The sequence below is a fragment of the Pecten maximus genome, chromosome 4, assembly GCF_902652985.1.
Source record: "Pecten maximus chromosome 4, xPecMax1.1, whole genome shotgun sequence".
Classification (NCBI taxonomy): Eukaryota; Metazoa; Mollusca; class Bivalvia; order Pectinida; family Pectinidae; genus Pecten; species Pecten maximus.
Window position 1 is genome coordinate 6,875,385 of NC_047018.1, and position 23,724 is coordinate 6,899,108.

The 23,724-nt window shown below is 34.8% G+C and overlaps 3 protein-coding genes across 4 annotated transcripts; 2 read left to right on the top strand and 1 right to left on the bottom strand.

Moving 5' to 3' along the window:
* Positions 1-1,666: 1,666 nt before the first annotated feature.
* LOC117325087 (E3 ubiquitin-protein ligase RNF170-like) lies at positions 1,667-6,744 on the bottom strand. Of its 2 annotated transcripts, XM_033881017.1 has the most exons (6): positions 6,524-6,744; positions 5,287-5,456; positions 4,930-5,159; positions 4,568-4,641; positions 3,838-3,957; positions 1,667-3,620 (listed from the first exon to the last, which is right to left on the bottom strand). In XM_033881017.1, the coding sequence occupies exons 2-6, from the start codon at positions 5,403-5,405 to the stop codon at positions 3,348-3,350; spliced, it is 816 nt and encodes a 271-aa protein (XP_033736908.1). In that variant the 5' UTR covers positions 5,406-5,456; positions 6,524-6,744; the 3' UTR covers positions 1,667-3,347. The 2 variants fall into 2 exon arrangements, with proteins under 2 accessions (XP_033736908.1, XP_033736909.1); XM_033881018.1 differs by lacking the exon at positions 6,524-6,744 and having other exon boundaries at positions 5,287-6,159.
* A 5,896-nt stretch (positions 6,745-12,640) lies between these two features.
* LOC117324860 (tctex1 domain-containing protein 1-B-like) lies at positions 12,641-13,360 on the top strand. Its single transcript, XM_033880687.1, has one exon. It carries the CDS (start codon positions 12,641-12,643, stop codon positions 13,358-13,360), a length of 720 nt encoding a protein of 239 aa, XP_033736578.1.
* A 3,405-nt stretch (positions 13,361-16,765) lies between these two features.
* Positions 16,766-19,199, top strand: LOC117325088 (tctex1 domain-containing protein 1-like). The gene has a single exon (XM_033881020.1). It carries the CDS (start codon positions 17,296-17,298, stop codon positions 17,893-17,895), a length of 600 nt encoding a protein of 199 aa, XP_033736911.1. The 5' UTR covers positions 16,766-17,295; the 3' UTR covers positions 17,896-19,199.
* The last annotated feature ends 4,525 nt before the right edge of the window (positions 19,200-23,724 follow it).

Consider the following 23,724-nt stretch of genomic DNA (forward strand, 5'->3'; position numbering starts at 1 on the left):
ATGAACAATACCATCAGCTTCTACAGTCTCTAAGGTAAAATCTTATCCAAACAATACCGTCAGCTTCTACAGCCTCTTAGGTAATATCTTATCCAAACAATACCATCAACTTCTACAGCCTCTAAGGTAAATCTTATCCAAACAATACCATCAGCTTCTACAGCCTCTTAGGTAAAATCTTATATGAACAATACCATCAGCTTCTACAGTCTCTAAGGTAAAATCTTATCCAAACAATACCGTCAGCTTCTACAGCCTCTTAGGTAAAATCTTATATGAACAATACCATCAGCTTCTACAGTCTCTAAGGTAATATCTTATCCAAACAGGTAGGTTAAATTTGACGCAAACAGGCCAAGGAGTTTTATACTTTCCAAATATGTCTTGTCCAATAATGTAGGAACACGCTTTGCAGCTCTTTGTTGTATCATTTCAATAATAATTTTGTCCTTGACATATAATGGAGACCATATGGCAGATTCATATTCCAGGTGTGATCGTATTAGAGCCTTATATAGAGTGGTGAAGATAGTTGGGTTCATGTAGGTGAAGGTACGGAATATAATGCCAGTGGTCTGATTGGCCATATTTGCTGCTTCCTGAACATGTGTTGTAAATTTTAGACCGTCATCGATGTTAGCTCCCATTTTCCCCCCTTCCTTGTTTTGGTTATTGATGACATTTGACCTTTATAATGCATGGAGTATTCTATGGTTTTTTTTTTTTTTTTTTTTACTTCTTCCTATTTTCAGATGGTTGCATTTTCCAATATTAAATCCATAAACTAGAGATCAGCCCTAACACACATTTTATCTTTACATTCTTGCAGTTGTTTCCCGTCATCTGGAGTTGAGTTTACGGAGAATATTTTGGTATTATCGGCGACAAGTTTAGTAAAACAATGTAACATATCTGGTAGGTCATTAATGTAAACTAGGAATAGTATCGGCCCGATCACACTCCCTTAACTAAGGACCCACCCAATACTGGCGGTGGTTCTGAAACAGCACGTTCTGGAGGATTGATTGAATCCACAGGAGAACATTTCCTTTGATCCCATTTTTGTAGTATGTATAAGAGGAGTTTGTGAGAAACCTTGTCGAAGGCTTTCCTAAAATTCATGTACATACCATCCCTGCTTTTTCCCTCATCCAGATGTTTGTTCCAAATTCCAAACAACTAACCAAGTCATTATTCCCTTACGTCAAGAACTCTTGTGTACAAATTGGATATTTCTCGAATAGAAAAATAGTTACGTCCAAGCGTATATGAAACCAGAAAACAGCCATGATGTCTAAGTAGATTACTGTGTCGGTGACGAGGCCAGTAGCCCGTCATTTAGTACATTTCAAAATTCTCGTTGAGAATGGATTCCATTTCCAATTCGTGCCATGAAGTTTTACCGGTTTATTTCGCAGAATCAGCCGTTATCTAATGATCCTTTTTTTCTGTCCCCACTCGCTGACTGACTTTTCGTCGGTAAAATAAACAAATTCCAAGTTTTACTCTGCAGAACTGTTTTCTTTTCAAGAGGGAATGATTACCTTCCATAACGTTTCCCACACCTCCAAGAACGTCCTTGGAATGTTCACGGACCATAGCAGACGATCGCCTGACTTTTTTGTTTGTTTTTGTTTGGTTTTGTATTGACAATGACAACAACCGATCTTATTGCATTCAATAATTTATTCATCACATACAATGTAAAAGCATTCGTAATAGTCCACGTATACTTACCGGATATATGCATGAATATCTGTTGATAGGGTTAATATGAATTTTACACAAGATGCCCATAGGCCTTATAATAACGGTAACATAAGTTCTAAAATAATTCAGTCAATTTCACCCTGTTCATTAGTCCCCGTGTATCGGGCAGGGCCAAAATGTTTATAACATCAAACTGCCATCCCATGTTGATTGTCCATGGCAATTCAACTTTGACGTAGATATACATGTTATATGCGCGTCACAACAAATAATGTTAATCTTCCTTATACAAACTACAGTGAATTTTACCTCCTCCCCAGGGGAAAACGTGAAACCTCCGGGTCATGAAATTCACAATTTTGGTAAAGCACCTCCAGACCCTTTCATTTAGGAAGAGTATTTGATTCTACCTTATTTGTGTCTTGAAATAAAGATTTTAAAAATTTCAGTCAATTTGACCCTCTTTTTTTTACCCCACCCCTCTGGCCCCTGGGGGACCAAAGAATTCAATCTTTTGGTTGACCTTTGGCCATGGAAGGTTTCTGAAAAAAAAATCATTGAAATCGGGTTCATGGGTTTCTGAGAAATCAAAAATGTAGATTTTTTTTACAGAGAAGAGAGACAAAACGACAGACAGAAGGTGATTAGAATGCTTGAAAAAATAGCTTATTTTACATATAATGGGCAATACCCAGTACGTATATAACAGGCAGCCAGGTGTTTTGAAACATTTCTAGTAGGTGAGCTGTATGTGAGAAGATGTTGATATATCACAACCAGTATTGGATTTCATTTGTGATGTTTTGGTGACTTCACCAGAAAAAAATACCAGTGAAGATTATTTACACAGAGGTATGGAGTGTATCAGAATGTATCAATTCAACAAGTCAATTTTGCTACACTATGTTTGCACAAAGTGATTTCACTACACTTTATTAAGAACCTGAGCACAGATGTTTAAGTCTATGGACCCCTACTCCTGATTAAGAACTGGCCGTAAACAGACATAACTCTGCACAACAAATAAAATGTCATTGATCAGAATAATTCAAAGTGCTTGACAGGGAGAGAGCAACATTTTCACAAAGGTGGCAAGTGAAGGAAGCGATTTAGATACCCACTGTTGAGATGGTTCTAAATGGAGACGAGGGGTACCATAGACCCTCACCCATCTATGATTAGGTGAAGACATGAAGACTTACCGGTTTGATACAATCATACTCTTCACTGGTCGCTAATGTTTTGTCTCATGAAGATGATCAGTTAAGTCACGAGTTAAATCAGAAACTGGTTTTGATATACCGACTTTTAATGACACAGGCAACCGAGGTAGGTTGTGAAAAAATACAGCTTTCTTTTAAAATACAATCAACTCTTTTATATTGATAAGGATGTAGGAACACAAAAAACTAACATTCAGATGACAATAATATTAAAGTATGTAGAAAAGCATTTAAGTTAATTTAGCTTAATGGCTAGGTGGCAAAAGTGATTATGATTTAATAACCGGTCATCAGTTTACAATTGCATAAAAATACAGCATTAATAACAACATATCAAACATTATTTTGTATCAATAAATAGCATCAAAATCTTAATGTGAGGGCACTTTGGACAATACTTCATACTGCTGCAGATTAACGAGCACCGGCTCGATTCTGAACAACTTGTCTATAGATAATACTTATATAAATTGCTAGTAAAAGTAAAATAAACAAGTCATCTAAAAGGCCAAATATTCCAAACATAGCTTCTGGTATTATGTCCAGTGGAGATATGAAGTACACAAGGGCAGCGCCAAAACAAACAATAACTCGCAGACGAAACATCCAAATTAGTCCTCCAACAGAAAAAAATTCTCCTACAAAATGTCTCATCAGTGTAGGTAGGTCGCGCAGGTGTTCTCCAATCTGTTAAAAGTCATACCAGTACAGTTATAGACAGACATCTGGTTATGTTTTCAGTCAGCACTATATTCCATTTAACTGAATTGTATATAAAAGTAAAAACATTTCTTGCTTGAAATGAACATAAACAGCAGTGTTCTTCTATCTGTTTTTATTGCATTATGATGCTAATAGTAAAAGTAATAGTTGAAGAATTTAGACATGTTATAAATGCACTTACAGATCGTGGTTGTCCAGAGAAGCGTCGATTGTAGCTGTTGATTTCGTCCAATATATTTTGTTTTTCTTGACTATTATTGTTGTTTTCCTCTGTAGTAAACGCCACCAGGAGGAGTGTTACCTAGAGGGTATAAAGCACACATAGAAATAAATGTTTGGAAGGTCTAAGTACACAAGATATATAATGATTTCAACAATCTATTACGAACACAAGTTATAAATCTTTATGCAAGGAAATACTACAGTACTTTTTGAAATTTAACAATTCTTAGCAAAACAACAAAATATTGTCTATAACAACAGGCATCAATATTAAAACCATTTTTGAAAAGAATCAGGGATTTGCTTGGGCTTTTTTGTTTGCTTGTTATTTTCCCATTTTTCTCAAAACAAAATATCAAAACAATGTTGGTGCTTTAAAAATGTCATTTTATTCTCGTGTTTGACCTCAAATTGAGGGTTTTTAGTGACATTGCACATACTATAAGGTGATGTAGGTTTCATCAAGACATCATTAGTTATGGCATAAAAAGCAATTTTTTTTCTCACTTTTCTGATCTTTCACCTAGAGTTTTAATCAGCTGGTTGTTTTCCTTAGAGATCCCAGAAGGATTTGTTTCCCCAGCTTTGAATGATTTTTAATGGTCCCATGAAAGACTGATCTTTTCTTGACGTTTTCTCTAGATATGAAAGAGAGACAAATGCACACCTCATGACAATGAAACACATACTTGTTGTCGACAAACAGGACAGGCTACTGCTCCAAGCCAACTGCCATGCTGCCAATAGGCTATTATACAATTACCTGTAAAAATAATTGTAAAGAGTTATCTCCCTTCAACAACAAAAATTGATGTTACAAATATCTGATACTGGTTCAGTATTCAAGGTATCAACTTAACTCAGGTCTCAAACAAAGCATAAAACATAAGCATTCATCAAAACAAAGTATATATCAAGAGCACCATGCTTTAACAGCTACCATAGTTAGGATTCATAATGGGTAAAACATGAAAATTGAGAATACACAAGTGTCTGCCTGCACATAACAATTCATACTACATTTAACATGTAAATAAAACTCCATACTGACCACAGAAATAATGACCACAGTTTGTATCCACACCGTATTCCAGATCCCCAAGACAGATAGGACAGTTAAGGTTTGTTTGTGTTTCTCTGGCTCGGTAACTAGTGGACTGATTCTGATCACCAGGGGTCTCTCCTGCACCATTTGCCGACAGATTTCCATGGATTCTTTCTCGTGCAAATCTCACATTGTCTTCATTGTCTGGATGGATATGATATTGTTCGAAACTGTTTCTGCAAACCAAAGAAAACAAAATATTTAAATTGTAACAATTTTAGCTTCCTTATACTTTCTCTATCAGAAAATTGAAAAAAGGACAATGAAACAGATAAAATAATTTGGGATGAATTATATATTTACCTTCTCCTTGCTATGAATATACACATTGGTACAAGAATTCCAATAAAGGCAGCAACAGCATATATCAATTCATCTCCAACACCTTCTACAATGTTTGTTTTTAGCATATAACCTGCCATGCCAGGGCTGGATCACAAGTTATCTCAAGATATGTAGTATTCTCACAAACACTGTCAGATAAAGAAAAAATGCTGCAATAGTTACACATAAAATATATGCCTGCAGAAAATACAGATTACTTGTTTAAAGTGATGCATTGCTTTAATAGTAACAGTGTTGAATGATTATATAGAATTACTAATACTTGTGGAAATACTGAGCTTAGGATTAATTGCATCATAAAACAACAAATTGATAAAATGACAAGATGATTAAAACAGTGTTATCAACCAGTAAGGCTTTTATACAGGGAAAAAATCAAAACCTATACAGAAAATAGTACATGGATATACTAAAAATATCCTTCAAAATCAATAAGAGACAATGCTTCATGCAATTTGAATATCGAAATAAGCATGGAAGTGCAGGGTGTAGCATCGCTTCTCATTATTTTTTGTGATCAGCTCTGGCAGTCCTCTGACTCCCAATCTAGATTCAGTTTCAAGATATGATTTATTAATTCACAATTTCAGAAATCAGTTGTTTCCGTCTCTGTCACTCAGCTGATGGAGAATGCTACTAAGTGCTTTGGCTCAGAAAGTAGAGCTGAGGATTATCACGCCAGACACCTGGGTTTGATTCCTTTCAGGGCACTCGCCAGGAATGTGATTTTTCCTGTTCCTTAACATTTGTTTGGGTTGTTAAATTGTTGTGATACTTAACATGTTCCTTCACATTTGTTTGTGTTGTTGTACTAATGTTTACTTCTGGTCTCAATAACTTCCTCCCCCCCCCCCCCCCCCCCCTTCTAAAGTTATAATAACATGTTAGCTTGCTGCTGTTGTTTTCTGTGTACATGTTGACAATGGACTTATATCTACCTGGTGTCTGCATTTGATAGTTCTTTTGATTGGTTGGTGCACTAGTTTTTTTTTACTCGACTGCTTGAGCGAGGTTGTCGTATTTCCGACTGTCTGATATTTGTACTATTGCAGCAATATGGTTGCATTTCAAAATGTTGTAATAAATATACAGTATACATTAAATTGATTAATTTCAAATACCGGTTAATGTGAAATGAATGATAAACATGCCGAAAACAAGCTGAAAACAACGTCATATTATAGGCCTACTGTACCTGTGTAGAAATCTGACAGTCTGTTTCCGGTACTTTGAAAAACTGATAAAAACTCCAAATACCGTCATATATAATTGGTCACGTCACAGAAATAACGTCTCGACGTAGTAGTTATGTATCGCTGACGCAATTTGATAAGTCATGTCATGATATCATGCTTAAACAAAACCGAAAGTATGACAGTTTCAACGCCAGCAAAACCGGAAGTTGTTTAGTGTACACTAATATATAAACCGGGGCTACAATATTCGGTGTGGAAGAGCTCACATAACTAAATATTCTACTATATGTTATTACTAATGACTTCATGCATTCATTCGCTCGTTTGAAGTTCAAACGATGTGAAATTGATATCAAATTAAACTCTATTTTTTTCTATCTGATAAATGTTGTTATTGTATAGGTTTGATAGAGCACACGGATACTCGAACCACAGGTCCTGTTCTCGAACAGTAACGTTAATAATGGGCCTGTTCGTAGCGACAAATAAACCAAATCAACCCAAATCTACTATGTGAATCTAACAAAATCATACGTTTAGCTTATAATTTGGGAAAGTGAACTTGTAACACAATTTTTAGTGCATCACTCTAACTTCAGTCGCGGTTATCTCCCATTAGGCATATAATGTCAAACAAAGACCTGGTTAATTAAATTTAAAGATAATTTATTACATAGATTTTGTAACAAGCAATCATGATCAGTGAAGTCGATGTATAAATGCAATAATACTTAGACTATATAGCCTTCTCTCATTCTAAGCAAAGCATATATATGTAAATATAAACGTCTATATATCACCAGAAACATATTAATATATATAAATAGTATTTTATCTCATAATCCATTAAACATATATCAAAACCCTACACACTCTAAAATGTACACATTTTATACTGTTATTGAATTCATCCATACGTAATAATGACACAAAGTATCATAGAAGATCATATAAAAACATTTAACATACAATGTATATCAAAACCATGTTTAAAAAATGAGATCATATTAAAAAATATATACACTCTAAAAAACGTATAGATTTCTATATATATATCCAGAATTAGAATATTACTAGCCAGCTGCTGAAGAAATTAAACGGCCTAAAACGGTCATTTTCAGGACCAACACAAACGGCCCTTTTTAGGGACAATTTTTTTAAGTGCCAAGCACGCCTCGAATATATGTAAAAACACAGTATATTTTTTTTAAACAATAGATCTACCTTCCACTAATAATTGAAAATCCCATTTATTGAATACAACAAACAAAAGCTTTACTTTATTATAAACATATTTCATTGCCAATTAGGGTCTAGATTGAGACAAAGGAGTAGGCAAGCTATTTCAACTCATGAACGCCCTCTCCCATCACACAAATATATTACCTGATTACATTGAAACAGGCATAAACATAAATTAGACATATACAATATTTAACATAGACACAGGTATGTTAAATAAGAATACCTACCAAAATCTATTGCCGTATTTGATGTAGTGTAAATGGATCTAGCTAAAACCTGATATATATATATATATCTGCTTCAACGAATTATTTAATTTGTGTATACTGTTCATAATTTCGACGGTTGTTACTAAATGCTATTGAACCTAAACAAAGTAATTGTTTGGATGAAATTATGTTATTAAATTATGACATTACGGTATTAAAATTAATTGATTGAAAATTGACAATGAAATATGTTTAAAGTCAATCCATTTGAACAGAAAATTAAACAAAAGCACGACGTTTTAAAAATATCAATGGTTCAGTACCTTGTTGGGTGATATTAGTGGTTCAGTGCCTTGTTGGGTGATATTAGTGGTTCAGTACCTTGTTGGGTGATATTAGTGGTTTAGTACCTTGTTGGGTGATATTAGTGGTTCAGTACCTTGTTGGGTGATATTAATGGTTTAATGCCTTGTTGGGTGATATTAGTGGTTTAGTACCTTGTTTGGTGATATTAGTGGTTCAGTGCCTGATTGGGTGATATCAATGGTTTAATGCCTTGTTGGGTGATATTATTGGTTTAATGCCTTGTTGGGTGATATTAGTGGTTCAGTGCCTTGTTTGGTGATATTAGTGATTCAGTACCATGTTGGGTGATATTAATGGTTTAATGCCTTGTTGGGTGATATTAATGGTTTAGTATCTTGTTGGGTGATATTAATGGTTTAGTATCTTGTTGGGTGATATTAATGGTTTAGTGCCTTGCCCTGTTCGGTGATTGTATGTATTATCGGAATTCCTCGGTGTTGATTTGATTAGAGATAGGATGTGTGTATATTTAACCTCTGATAGGTCATAAATTCAAGAACACTTAAAAACTTTTAACCATTAGCCACCAACCTTTAACCTTTAAACCCGATCGGCCATGTGTCCACAAGCACTAATGGGTATATGTGATTCCTGATAGACTATGTCCACCATTTGACTATGTGTTACTTTGAAGTCTGTCTTAAACGTACTGGCCGACTGTTTTAATAGAGGACAAATATGATTTCACCCAGCACTTCGACGTGTCACTATTTCAGTTGATTAGCAATTTCAGAATCGACGTTTAAAATGCTGTGTTTCTTTCATCACTTACCATTGAATTATAATATATATAACGACAGTACAGACAAGTAAACTGTCGAATCTTCGAGGCAATCCGTCCCTTTATAGATCATTTTTTCCATGATCTGACATAATGGTTCCATCATTAGGATAAATACATATTGTTTTAAACCGACTATGGTATTTTCCATGGAACATAACATAGACGGTAACACAAACAAATGGGAACTTCTTCTAAGGTTACGTGATTTTAAGGAAATTCTTTATTCCATACCAATAACACTGTACCCCGCGATTCCCTCATCGCTGATATCTAAATACAAGACGAACGTTTTGAAATGACTAAAAGACTTTTGAAAGTTTGTGACCCGAATGTATCTTAGGTGCGCTACTTTGGTTATTTTCGTTCGAGGAGGAATATTTACTTCGGCGCCCTACTAACGTTATTTTGGGTCGAGGAGGCGTAATTACTTCGGCGCCCTACTAAGGTTATTTTGGGTAGAGGAGGCGTATTTACTTGGGCGCCCTTCTAACGTTATTTTGGGTAGAGGAGGCATATTTACTTGGGCGCCCTTCTAACGTTATTTTGGGTAGAGGAGGCGTATTTACTTGGGCGCCCTTCTAACGTTATTTTGGGTCCAGGAGGCGTATTTACTTGGGCGCCCTACTAAAGTTATTTTGGGTAGAGGAGGCGTATTTACTTGGGCGCCCTACTAAAGTTATTTTGGGTAGAGGAGGCGTATTTACTTGGGCGCCCTTCTAACGTTATTTTGGGTAGAGGAGGCGTATTTACTTGGGCGCCCTTCTAACGTTATTTTGGGTCCAGGAGGCGTATTTACTTGGGCGCCCTACTAAAGTTATTTTGGGTAGAGGAGGCGTATTTACTTGGGCGCCCTACTAAAGTTATTTTGGGTAGAGGAGGCGTATTTACTTGGGCGCGCTACTAACGTTATTTTGGACGAGGAGGCGTATTTACTTGGGCGCGCTACTTTGGTTATTTTCGGTCGAGGAGGCGTAATTACTTGGGCGCCCTACTAACGTTATTTTCGGTCGAGGAGGCGTAATTACTTGGGCGCGTTACTAACGTTATTTTGGTCGAGGAGGCGTAATTACTTGGGCGCGCTACTTTGGTTATTTTCGGTCGGGGAGGCGTATTTACTTGGGCGCCCTACTAATGTTATTTTCGGTCGAGGAGGCGTAATTACATGGGCGCGCTACTAACGTTATTTTCGGTCGATGAGGCATACTTACTTCGGCGCCCTACTAACGTTATTTTCGGTCGAGGAGGCATATTTACTTGGGCGCGCTACTAACGTTATTTTTGGTCGAGGAGGCGTAATTACTTGGGCGCCCTACTAACGTTATTTTCGGTCGATGAGGCATAATTACTTGGGCGCCCTACTAACGTTATTTTTGGTCGAGGAGGCGTAGTTACTTGGGCGCCCTACTAACGTTATTTTTGGTCGAAGAGGCGTAATTACTTGGGCGCCTTACTAACGTTATTTTCGGTCGATGAGGCATACTTACTTCGGCGCCCTACTAACGTTATTTTCGGTCGAGGAGGCATATTTACTTGGGCGCACTACTAACGTTATTTTGGTCGAGGAGGCATATTTACTTGGGCGCCCTACTAACGTTATTTTTGGCCGAGGAGGTGTAATTACTTGGGCGCGCTGCTAACGTTATTTTCGGTCGAGGAGGCATATTTACTTGGGCGCACTACTAACGTTATTTTGGTCGAGGAGGCATATTTACTTGGGCGCCATGCTAACGTTATTTTTGGCCGAGGAGGTGTAATTACTTGGGCGCGCAACTAAAGTTATTTTCGGTCGATGAGGCATAATTACTTGGGCGCCCTACTAACATTATTTTGTGTCGAGGAGGCGTATTTGCTTTCAGTATTTGGATTTTTACGTTTGACAATAAATATTGGCTTTCATTGGTTACGCCAAGAATGTTTCGCATGTCATTCTTTCCATTTTATTGGACATGTGACTCCGTTACCAGAAACTTTACAGACAAAATACTGGAGCCCAAATAGGAACCATAACTATAGTAGAGAGACGTGCAGCTAGTTAACATAAGTTTACCCCGCAAAATCGATATTTTATTGCATTTATTGAAGAAAGAGATTAAATAGATGTGACCTCCAATCATATTCGCTTTTTCCAGACTTTATACGATGTGGAAAACCAATGATTTCGAGTAGCGACTAAACTTACGACATGACGATCGCAGGCGGATATAATTACTGAGCCAACTCTACATTTTATCCGGACTCGGTATCAAAACTAATATTAAGATTCCTCCGTAACGCAAGCCGTGCAAAATATCAAACTTACAAAGGCGAAACGCAATGTTTAGGAGGGTAAGGAATCGCAAGGGCCCTAAATGAAATCATGAGGAATATTGCAAGATCTTTTTGTGATAATTTGTAGTTTTGAAAAAAAAAAATCTATTGAAAACTAGATACATTGTACGTATTGGTGGTTATTGAGTAACGTCCTTTTCTACCCACTGTATTATGAATGTGTTAAATACAGGTCTGTCTGAGTGTTACCTCGTAGTTTAACAGTGTTATTATAATGTCAGCTGGTATCATATACATTGCTGGTTCTGTTTTGTAATTATTTCTGTATCTAAATAAGAAAGGTATATGCCATGTTTACACAATCTGTATATAAACACAGTAGGAACAAAGATACGGAGATGTACCGTGGCTCTATAACATTTCTGTACATTGACGTCCGTTAAATCTCTAATCTAACACCTCGCCTCAAGCATTGTCCGCGTCCATAGAGTCATAAAATCGTAGATCTCAACATTCAAATACATTTCAAAGGCCGATAAACAGCCATTTGTGTCCGAGCCTTTACAAATGTATCTATCTTACTTAATGAAAAGAGTGCGATTCAACACCGCTTTGTCGTCATTGAATGTGTTACATATTTCGGTGGTATCGCAGTGTCTGTTTGTGTTTATCCTCCGTCAACAGTACCCCATAGATACCACTAGATCTGATAGTCTGCTACCGATACACGTCGGTAAAGACACCATTTTTTGTTCGGCCAGTTTTTTGTTTAGTACTAGATTGATTTGTATGGTAAATCAGTTAAATGCATGCTGGACACGTGCTCCTTTAAGTCACAAAACACTGTGGACAATATAAGTTTAGTTTATTATTTGTAGTTGTTAGTCAAGTTCTTGTGAGACATCGTCAAAACGATGGCATAAGTTACCATCAATATAGTTCAATCTAATCGACAAATTACTTTTATAAACGTTTTCAGTATTTATTTAACATCCATGAATCGTGTATGACGTGTGCTTTATAGAGAGTCTGTGGGACATTTAACCATTGTAACAACGCTGCTGCTTTACATGGATATAACATCCCCAGTGTTCTTGGAATGATTGAAAGAAGACATCCAAATTGTTGTGAAACGAAATTTTACAGACGTAAAGTGTAACCTGTGTCCCCTATTGGATGTTAGTTGTATTGTGTCAACGGTGATTTTGTTATAAAATTCCAGCGGAAATACGAATCAACCAAAAATGAGTAAAGTTGTCAAAAAGGCGGACCGTAAAAAATCGATGACACGCGGCGATAGCGCAAAATCTGTCCGGAAACCAAGTCTGAACGTGGACAGAAAACAAAGCATAAAGACGTCCGAAAGGAAATCAAGTGCAGACCCTGAAAGAAAACAAAGCTTGATGGCAGCAGATAGAAAATTAAGCATAAATTCAGAAGAGAGGAATGCATCGATAGATACCGGAACGCAACGGAAAACGTCGACGTTTGCCGAAAGACGTTCATCGCTAGTCGCCGATACTCGTAGAGGGTCGATTCTAGAGCCGATGGTTGGGCGTTCAGCGCTGATAACGACGTCGGCACAAGGACAACGTCCGGTCAACATAAAATTAGAAAACACCTACAAGAATCGGCCTGACATATTGGTCAGGAACGACGACATCAAAATATGTATAAAGGAAGTGTTCGAAGAGGAACTGCGAGATAAAACTTACAATCAGGACGAATGCTGCATCCTTTCCAAAAGGCTTGCAGAAATGATTAAACAGAGAGTGAAATCGTTGGTACAGCGGTATAAGATCATTACCGTAGTAGCCCTTGGTCAGCGAGAAGACTACGCCCCGTCTGTAGCGTTCACAAGTCGCTGCGTGTGGAACGCAAACTTCGACACATTCTCGGAATACACGTACAAGAACTCTTCGTTCTACGCTGTAGGACTCGTTTATGTGTTGTATGCGGAGTGATCAGGGCGCAAATTACAATCACATCTTCTGGATAGTGGCACGACAAGCAGTCGCCAAATGGAAGTCCCCAATTGGTCTTTCACTAGTATGACTATTCCTGGAGGTGGGTTGGTGTCTACTGTGTTAATGCGACTGGACATTGGAATTGTTACACCGTAGATGTGGTCAGTATTGTGATAAAAAATATTATGGTCAAAATGTGCTGTTCACTATTAACAATGCCTTTGGACCCACGTTGGTCTATGCGCACGTGATCACAATTGCCATAATTCGCTCAAAGATACTGTAGTGTCGAGAGATGACGGACTTATTGCTGCATAGATCCAAGTGCGTGTTTCTATAACATCTTAAAAACAAATATGAAATAACATTATAACATACAGGACAATACTAATGTATACTAACTGAGGGAATAACGATCGGTTTAAATAAATACAATCTAAATTCGATTTCCTTGTTCGGCACTTTAATATATTTATAACAATTTGACGGAGTACCCTATCTAACTATAATAAGACACTAAAATCGTCTAGTTTTCTCAAAAACACCTTTCAGTAGGAAGATCTTAGGCCACTTAACAGATATCCCCACGTGTTAATATACCATTATGCCACTTCACTCGAATGTTTCAACCATAAATCCAGTAACATTGGCTTTATTTCCATTTACTCTTAGGGAAAAAACAGTATAATAGGAATAAGTTTTTATCCATACATATATCGTTCAGATAATGTGTCCCCACCGGGGACGTGGGTGGGGGTTGGGTGGTTGGCTATATGATTCCACTTTCGTCGACGCTCTCTCTCATACACTACTTGTCACTGGAACTTCATATTCATTGATACATAGATTATACATACTTTGGCCATAAGCTTAACCGAAGTGAGGCAGCGTGTCATTTATCAAAAGTAGGTCACTATGACCTACATTTCGACATTTGACCTACATCCAGTGGAGGACTGTCGAATTGTCACGTTATCGTTGTACTACCGAACAATGTATCAAACTAATGGCTATAAAACCGAGGGATTCATCCGAGACTCCACTAAACCTAGACAGCAAACGCTGTGTGATCGAAAAAGGAGATAAGAAACGCCTGTCATTTTCTGATTTGCTTATCATAATAGTTGTAACATTATTTTATCAATGTTAATATTTACGAATATATCACAGACCATCTTGTTACATAATATTGGTGCCTGCCATACACAAGAGTTACAATAGTCTCCCGTTGGCTGATTGACGCCATCGAGAGAAAGGGTCAGACGGAAAAGATATACTTTCGAATAGTTATAATTATAGTGGCTGATATATGCCATTTCGTTTTTTCGCTCTAGAGTTACGATAAAAATCCACTGAACATGGTCTTTTCGTCCCACTTAACATTGTCTTTTCGTCCCACTAAACATCGTCTTTTCGTCCCACCAATCATCGTCTTTTCGTCCCACTAAACATCGTCTTTTCGTCCCACTAAACATCGTCTTTTCGTCCCACTAAACATTGTCTTTTCGTCCCACTAAGCATTGTCTTTTCGTCCCACTAAACATCGCCTTTTCGTCCCACTTAGCATTGTCTTTTCGTCCCACAAAACATCGTCTTTTAAAGTAACGGAACGAAATAACAAAACATGAAACGCGAAGTAACGAAAAAATGAACTCACTCTTTAGCGAATCGAAATATTTCTCCACCCTATTTCACCCACACGAGATAGCGATAATCAATAATCTGTCCGAACAGATCTAATCTTCGTTATATCATCACACAGGCCAAAAGACGATAACCTTTGTTCGTGTGATATGTTTCGTTCTGACGCTGAGAGAAGACTAAATCTATCATTATTTCGGACCAAAATAAGGAAATCGCACATATTAGTCACCACATACGATAAAGGCAGTCGTTAATATGTCAGAAATCCTCAGAGGGATGCGTATAACAAATGATATTGGTGGTCTGAGAATATGGTGGGCATATTAGTGACCATATACATACAATTATTAATGCTGGGATACAATTATTGTTTTAGATCACGTTAACGTCCAACTCAACGAGAGGTATTAAGTAAGAAACATTGAGAACCTTACACCCAGTAATCTACATTACAATTTAAGATATAATGATCGAGTAAAAATGATAGTCATCTTACTGCCATTGTAGATGTATAGATTTCCAAACCCCAAAGTCCTGTGGACCTTGGTCCAGTTACGCAATACTGTCGCCAGTTTGCTTGACGATCAGTGACAATGGTACCGTTACATTGAATACATTCTAAAACAGTACCGATTACCCGACTGGGGGTTACCGGCTTTTTATCCTCGTCATATGATACATTTAAAAAAATGTATTACTGTAATTAAATTTAAAATGTACAACGCCATCAAGCCATCAATCATAATTAGTGACATGGCACGTCGATAACCCCGGCGACATGTAAACTTGGGGATTCCGAGGGCAAACTATCGTCGTACAGATCGTCCACAGGTATCCAAGTACCTAGTAACGTTTGACACGCCTACATTATCAATTACATCCATGTACTATCAGTCATAGGGTTGTCACACCATCATCATCATCATCATCATCATCATCATTATCATCATCATCATCATTATCGTCGTCGTCGTCGTCGTCGTCTAACAACAGCACCACCACCACCAACAGTCACAGGCACGTAGCAGTGTGGATGGCTGTATTTTGGCTTCGTCTTACCTTGCTGGTTCTATTAGATATCATAATTATGGTTGTGTAACTCTACTTTATGTGAGAAGTACATAATGTCATCATTTAACCAGATCAATAGTCTTTTCATTCAAATCAACAAAACGCGAATAGTTCTACACACCACAAGTAAGCACACAAACAGCTGGTATTTAAACAGATTCTCTCTCCTGTATGACAGATACTGATTCACTAGTCAATGGTATCGGCATTCATTCAAAGTACCTGGTATGTCATAATCGTGATGTACATGTTCAAAGCCTTTGTGGACATGTTATATGCTTTGTTCAATTCCGTGTTTATTTTTTTTTATATAATAAAAAAACCTGGATGCCGATATAACACGATTCAGTTATGAGACGCTTGTGTTCTGGACAGAATTATTTTACGAAATACGGGTGATACTAATTTATTATCTTATTAAAAGGTAAGTATGTTTGGTTTTCTTAACCAACACCCTCTTCGGCCATACAGCTCTGCAAAGGCAATGCTACAATGCTTTCTTAAAACTGAAATAAACAAATAAACAAATAAAATAAGGCATGTCAAATTTTATCAATCTTAGCCGTCGACACGCAATACATAGTAATGAGTACCCAAGTTTGAATTTTTATGTCCGCCTTGTATGATGACAGACTAGGTTGGTGTAATGGCTGGCGATATCTGTGCCGGGTGTAGGTATACCTACTATTAGGATAACCCGACCATGTTTTTTATATATCGAATTGTTTATAGGAGGCTCCATGATCTAATGCACAAAAGATCAATTAGGTGGCCGCGTTACTCGGGGATACCCAGGCTATCGAGACGCTCAAGTCCAACACAATGGTAATCATACGATCTTATTTAATTATATATATACAGACCCATCTAAGGCTAGGTCGGAATGTTTAAACACACAGAAACAAAGGTCGTCACTAGGAGCCATTGTATGGAAGGCAGGCGAATACGTTGAAATTGTTTCAGTTTTAATTTCCTGTCGGAACCACGTTCAGACAGAGACAGTGATAGACCTAGCGATACCAGGAGATAGTGTTTACCGTGACCAACCCAGGAACGCTATTCTAGTGATCAACATAAACGAACCGTATTAATTTTCAATCGTGTACCGGTGAAAATTGGATTTTAATAGCGAGTGCCAGGTATAAGTATTACGCTAATCATACCCGGACAAAGGGACTTTAGTTAGTCTTTAGAAAGTAAGTCCCTATAAAGCCACAATGAGTACGAGCACCAGTAGTAAGAAGCAGGACAGGAAAGCGGACGGAGCAGGACGGAAGCTGAGTACGCTTCCTTCATCAGATGCTGCCACCCGGAAGTCATCTTTAGAACCCCCAGCACCAGAAAGTTTGGCTGTTCGGAGACCGTCTGTTGACAATAGGAAAATGTCTATTGTAGATTCCATTCCGGGACGTTCAACGTTAATTATTACGTCAGCACACACACAGCGCCCAAATGTCAAGTATGAAAATACTTACAAAACGGAACCGGACAAGAAAGTCCGGAGTGACCACTTACGCGACTGTATCAAGGAATTATTCGAGAAGGAACTGGACGATAAGACATACAACAAAGAGGAATGTAGTAATATGTCAAAAAGTTTGGCGGACAGGTTAAAACAGCGAGTGAAAATGCTAGGCTTCGCACGTTATAAAATCATCACAGTGGTTTGTATCGGCCAGCGTGAAGAGTTCAACCCATCGGTAGCCTTTACCAGCAGATGTATGTGGAGCGCGCAATTTGACACTTTCTCGCAGCACGTGTACAAGAACACGTCCCTGTATGCGCTCGGCCTGGTATATGCTATGTACGCAGAATGATGGATTTATAAACTTAGATGCCATGTTTCAGTTTGAATGTGTGATACATAAAAAATACAAGTGCCAATATCAAGGTAATTGTATATCATATATATTGAAGGACTGCCGTTTCCAATCAACTTGGACCGGAAGTGCACGACGCCGGAGTACGCATCCGTTTCGTGGCATCTTTACCGCTACTGGAGAGATATACTTGTTTTACACAGATTCCTTTGGATGAAAAATCCTGCAATTGATTGTAAAATAAATGTTCTTGGTTCGTTATTACATAAATGGCGTCATTAGTCATGATATCGCCCAGAAACAAAGATCAGATTTTATGTTTGAAAAAGTTAGTTTTTGCTTTTCTAAATAGAAATTTCGTGTTTATTTGAAATAAGGAAACACACTTTGGCATGCCCAGACTGAACAGGTATAAACAAAATGAGAAAAATCAACGCTAATCATTTCATTTCTTACTTGGTGTATTTCTTTATTAATTTATATAACGACATAAAAGGGTTATTACTTACATGTATTGTGTAATTTATTTGTGATGATAAATCCTTCCGTGTGGCTAACAACACATACATGTGTCACTAGTTCGTCTATCTCTCCCGTATAATCAATTTATTATGATATATAATTCGATAAAAAAAACTGTAAAATTTCGAAGATATCTCTCTTATCGTGACAACTAAGTCCGTATGAGTTAATATCTCCTATAAGCCAACACTGTTCGACCTGCAGATTGAAGGATTTAGCGCAGTGATATCGCTATGGACAGTTTATCGAATGACATTTTTGTGCAGACATAAAATAAATGGGATTTAACTGTTTTCTCAGCTGTAAAGACTTCTCGTGTGTGGACAATATGTACATTAACTACCAGCTGCATGTCAATTTCACAGTTCTAATGGAAATACACGGCGAATGAATTAATTAATCTCACAATAAAAAATAGAATACGTAAGGAACGGAAATTAATAGTTTAATTTATAGACTAGAACTGCATTATTCATTAAATTGTCTACCACTCATGGTAATATAACAAAGATGGGTGTATTCTATAATAGTGTGTATGATTTTCTGGGTGAATGATCACCACAGAGGCTATAAAACATAACAAACGAAGAACGATGTGTTATGTACGTGAATTAATGGAATCACACACACAATCTAATGTATTTAAAGTGGGTGGTTTAGACCCGCAGATAACATATTCCTCGTACACAGTCTATAAAACAAGCAGTGTGTAACATGGACGCTATGCTTATTTATTCAAAACAAATCCTGAATTTAATAAAATAATGTATTTCGTATAGTATACTCCTTCTTGTACTCAACTTCAAGATACTACCTTATATATCACTAACTATCTTGTATATAATATATTGGTACTATCTTGTATATAATATATTGGTACTATCTTGTATAATATATTGGTACTATCTTGTATAAGATATTGGTACTATCTTGTGTATAAGATATTGGTACTATCTTGTTTAAGATATTAGTACTATCTTGTATAAGATATTGGTACTCTAACCTGTATAAGATATTAGTACTATCTTGTATAAGATATTGGTACTATCTTGTATATAAGATATTGGTACTATCTTGTATATAAGATATTGGTACTATCTTGTATATAAGATATTGGTATTATCTTGTATATAAAATATTGGTACTATCTTGTGTAAGATATTGGTACTATCTTGTATATAAGATATTGGTACTATCTTGTATATAAGATATTGGTACTATCTTGTATAAGATATTGGTACTATCTTGTATATAAGATATTGGTACTATCTTGTATAAGATATTGGTACTATCTTGTATATAAGATATTGGTACTATCTTGTATATAAGATATTGGTACTATCTTGTATATAAGATATTGGTACTCTCTTGTATATAAGATATTGGTACTATCTTGTATATAAGATATTGGTACTATCTTGTATATAAGATATTGGTACTATCTTGTATATAAGATATTGGTACTATCTTGTATATAAGATATTGGTACTATCTTGTATATAAGATATTGGTACTATCTTGTATATAAGATATTGGTACTATCTTGTATATAGATATTGGTACTATCTTGTATATAAGATATTGGTACTATCTTGTATATAAGATATTGGTACTATCTTGTATATAAGATATTGGTACTATCTTGTATATAAGATATTGGTACTATCTTGTATATAAGATATTGGTACTATCTTGTATATAAGATATTGGTACTATCTTGTATATAAGATATTGGTACTATCTTGTATATAAGATATTGGTACTATCTTGTATATAAGATATTGGTACTATCTTGTATATAAGATATTGGTACTATCTTGTATATAAGATATTGGTACTATCTTGTATATAAGATATTGTACTATCTTGTATATAAGATATTGGTACTATCTTGTATATAAGATATTGGTACTATCTTGTATATAAGATATTGGTACTATCTTGTATATAAGATATTGGTACTATCTTGTATATAAGATATTGGTACTATCTTGTATAAGATATTGGTACTATCTTGTATAAGATATTGGTACTATCTTGTATATAAGATATTGGTACTATCTTGTATATAAGATATTGGTACTATCTTGTATATAAGATATTGGTACTATCTTGTATAAGATATTGGTACTATCTTGTATATAAGATATTGGTACTATCTTGTATATAAGATATTGGTACTATCTTGTATATAAGATATTGGTACTATCTTGTATATAAGATATTGGTACTATCTTGTATATAAGATATTGGTACTATCTTGTATATAAGATATTGGTACTATCTTGTATAAGATATTGGTACTATCTTGTATATAAGATATTGGTACTATCTTGTATATAAGATATTGGTACTATCTTGTATATAAGATATTGGTACTATCTTGTATATAAGATATTGGTACTATCTTGTATATAAGATATTGGTACTATCTTGTATATAAGATATTGGTACTATCTTGTATATAAGATATTGTACTATCTTGTATATAAGATATTGGTATTATCTTGTATATAAGATATTGGTACTATCTTGTATATAAGATATTGGTACTATCTTGTATATAAGATATTGGTACTATCTTGTATATAAGATATTGGTACTATCTTGTATATAAGATATTGGTACTATCTTGTATAAGATATTGGTACTATCTTGTATATAAGATATTGGTACTATCTTGTATATAAGATATTGGTACTATCTTGTATATAAGATATTGGTACTATCTTGTATATAAGATATTGTACTATCTTGTATATAAGATATTGGTACTATCTTGTATATAAGATATTGGTACTATCTTGTATAAGATATTGGTACTCTCTTGTATATAAGATATTGGTACTATCTTGTGTATAAGATATTGGTACTATCTTGTATAAGATATTGGTACTATCTTGTATATAAGATATTGGTACTATCTTGTATATAAGATATTGGTACTATCTTGTATATAAGATATTGGTACTATCTTGTGTATAAGATATTGGTACTATCTTGTGTATAAGATATCGGTACTATCTTGTGTATAAGATATTGGTACTATCTTGTATATAAGATATTGGTACTATCTTGTATATAAGATATTGGTACTATCTTGTATAAGATATTGGTACTATCTTGTATAAGATATTGGTACTATCTTGTATATAAGATATTGGTACTATCTTGTATATAAGATATTGGTACTATCTTGTATAAGATATTGGTACTATCTTGTATATAAGATATTGGTACTATCTTGTATATAAGATATTGGTACTATCTTGTATATAAGATATTGGTACTATCTTGTATATAAGATATTGGTACTATCTTGTATAAAGATATTGGTACTATCTTGTATAAGATATTGGTACTATCTTGTATATAAGATATTGGTACTATCTTGTATATAAGATATTGGTACTATCTTGTATATAAGATATTGGTACTATCTTGTATATAAGATATTGGTACTATCTTGTATATAAGATATTGGTACTATCTTGTATATAAGATATTGGTACTATCTTGTATATAAGATATTGGTACTATCTTGTATATAAGATATTGGTACTATCTTGTATATAAGATATTGGTACTATCTTGTATATAAGATATTGGTACTATCTTGTATATAAGATATTGGTACTATCTTGTATATAAGATATTGGTACTATCTTGTATATAAGATATTGGTACTATCTTGTATATAAGATATTGGTACTATCTTGTATATAAGATATTGGTACTATCTTGTATATAAGATATTGGTACTATCTTGTATATAAGATATTGGTACTATCTTGTATAAGATATTGGTACTATCTTGTATATAAGATATTGGTACTATCTTGTATATAAGATATTGGTACTATCTTGTATATAAGATATTGGTACTATCTTGTATATAAGATATTGGTACTATCTTGTATATAAGATATTGGTACTATCTTGTATATAAGATATTGGTACTATCTTGTATAAGATATTGGTACTATCTTGTATATAAGATATTGGTACTATCTTGTATATAAGATATTGGTACTATCTTGTATAAGATATTGGTACTATCTTGTATATAAGATATTGGTACTATCTTGTATATAAGATATTGGTACTATCTTGTATATAAGATATTGGTACTATCTTGTATAAGATATTGGTACTATCTTGTATATAAGATATTGGTACTATCTTGTATAAGATATTGGTACTATCTGTATATAAGATATTGGTACTATCTTGTATATAAGATATTGGTACTATCTGGTATATAAGATATTGGTACTATCTTGTATAAGATATTAGTACTATCTTGTATATAAGATATTGGTACTATCTTGTATATAAGATATTGATACTATCTTGTATATATAAGATATTGGTACTATCTTGAATATAAGATATTGGTACTATCTGGTATATAAGATATTGGTACTATCTTGTATAAGATATTAGTACTATCTTGTATATAAGATATTGGTACTATCTTGTATATAAGATATTGGTACTATCTTGTATATAAGATATTGGTACTCTCTTGTATATAAGATATTGGTACTATCTTGAATATAAGATATTGTACTATCTTGTATATAAGATATTGTACTATCTTGTATATAAGATATTGGTACTATCTTGTATAAGATATTGGTACTCTCTTGTATATAAGATATTGGTACTATCTTGTGTATAAGATATTGGTACTATCTTGTATAAGATATTGGTACTATCTGTATATAAGATATTGGTACTATCTTGTATATAAGATATTGGTACTATCTTGTGTATAAGATATCGGTACTATCTTGTGTATAAGATATTGGTACTATCTTGTATATAAGATATTGGTACTATCTTGTATATAAGATATTGGTACTATCTTGTATAAAATATTGGTACTATCTTGTATAAGATATTGGTACTATCTTGTATATAAGATATTGGTACTATCTTGTATATAAGATATTGGTACTATCTTGTATAAGATATTAGTACTATCTTGCATATAAGATATTGGTACTATCTTGTATATAAGATATTGGTACTATCTTGTATATAAGATATTGGTACTATCTTGTGTAAGATATTGGTACTATCTTGTATATAAGATATTGGTACTATCTTGTATATAAGATATTGGTACTATCTTGTATAAGATATTGGTACTATCTTGTATAAGATATTGGTACTATCTTGTATATAAGATATTGATACTATCTTGTATATAAGATATTGGTACTATCTTGTATATAAGATATTGGTACTATCTTGTATAAAATATTGGTACTATCTTGTATAAGATATTGGTACTAT

Coding starts and splice junctions, on each gene's coding strand:
- LOC117324860 (XM_033880687.1), top strand. CDS start 12,641: ATGAGTAAAGTTGTCAAAAAGGCGGACCGTAAAAAATCGATGACACGC.
- LOC117325087 (XM_033881017.1), bottom strand. CDS start 5,405: ATGGCAGGTTATATGCTAAAAACAAACATTGTAGAAGGTGTTGGAGAT. Junction 5,160..5,286: donor ATATTCATAGCAAGGAGAAG/GTAAATATATAA, acceptor TTTGGTTTGCAG/AAACAGTTTCGAACAATATC. Junction 4,642..4,929: donor CTGTGGTCATTATTTCTGTG/GTCAGTATGGAG, acceptor TTATTTTTACAG/GTAATTGTATAATAGCCTAT.
- LOC117325088 (XM_033881020.1), top strand. CDS start 17,296: ATGAGTACGAGCACCAGTAGTAAGAAGCAGGACAGGAAAGCGGACGGA.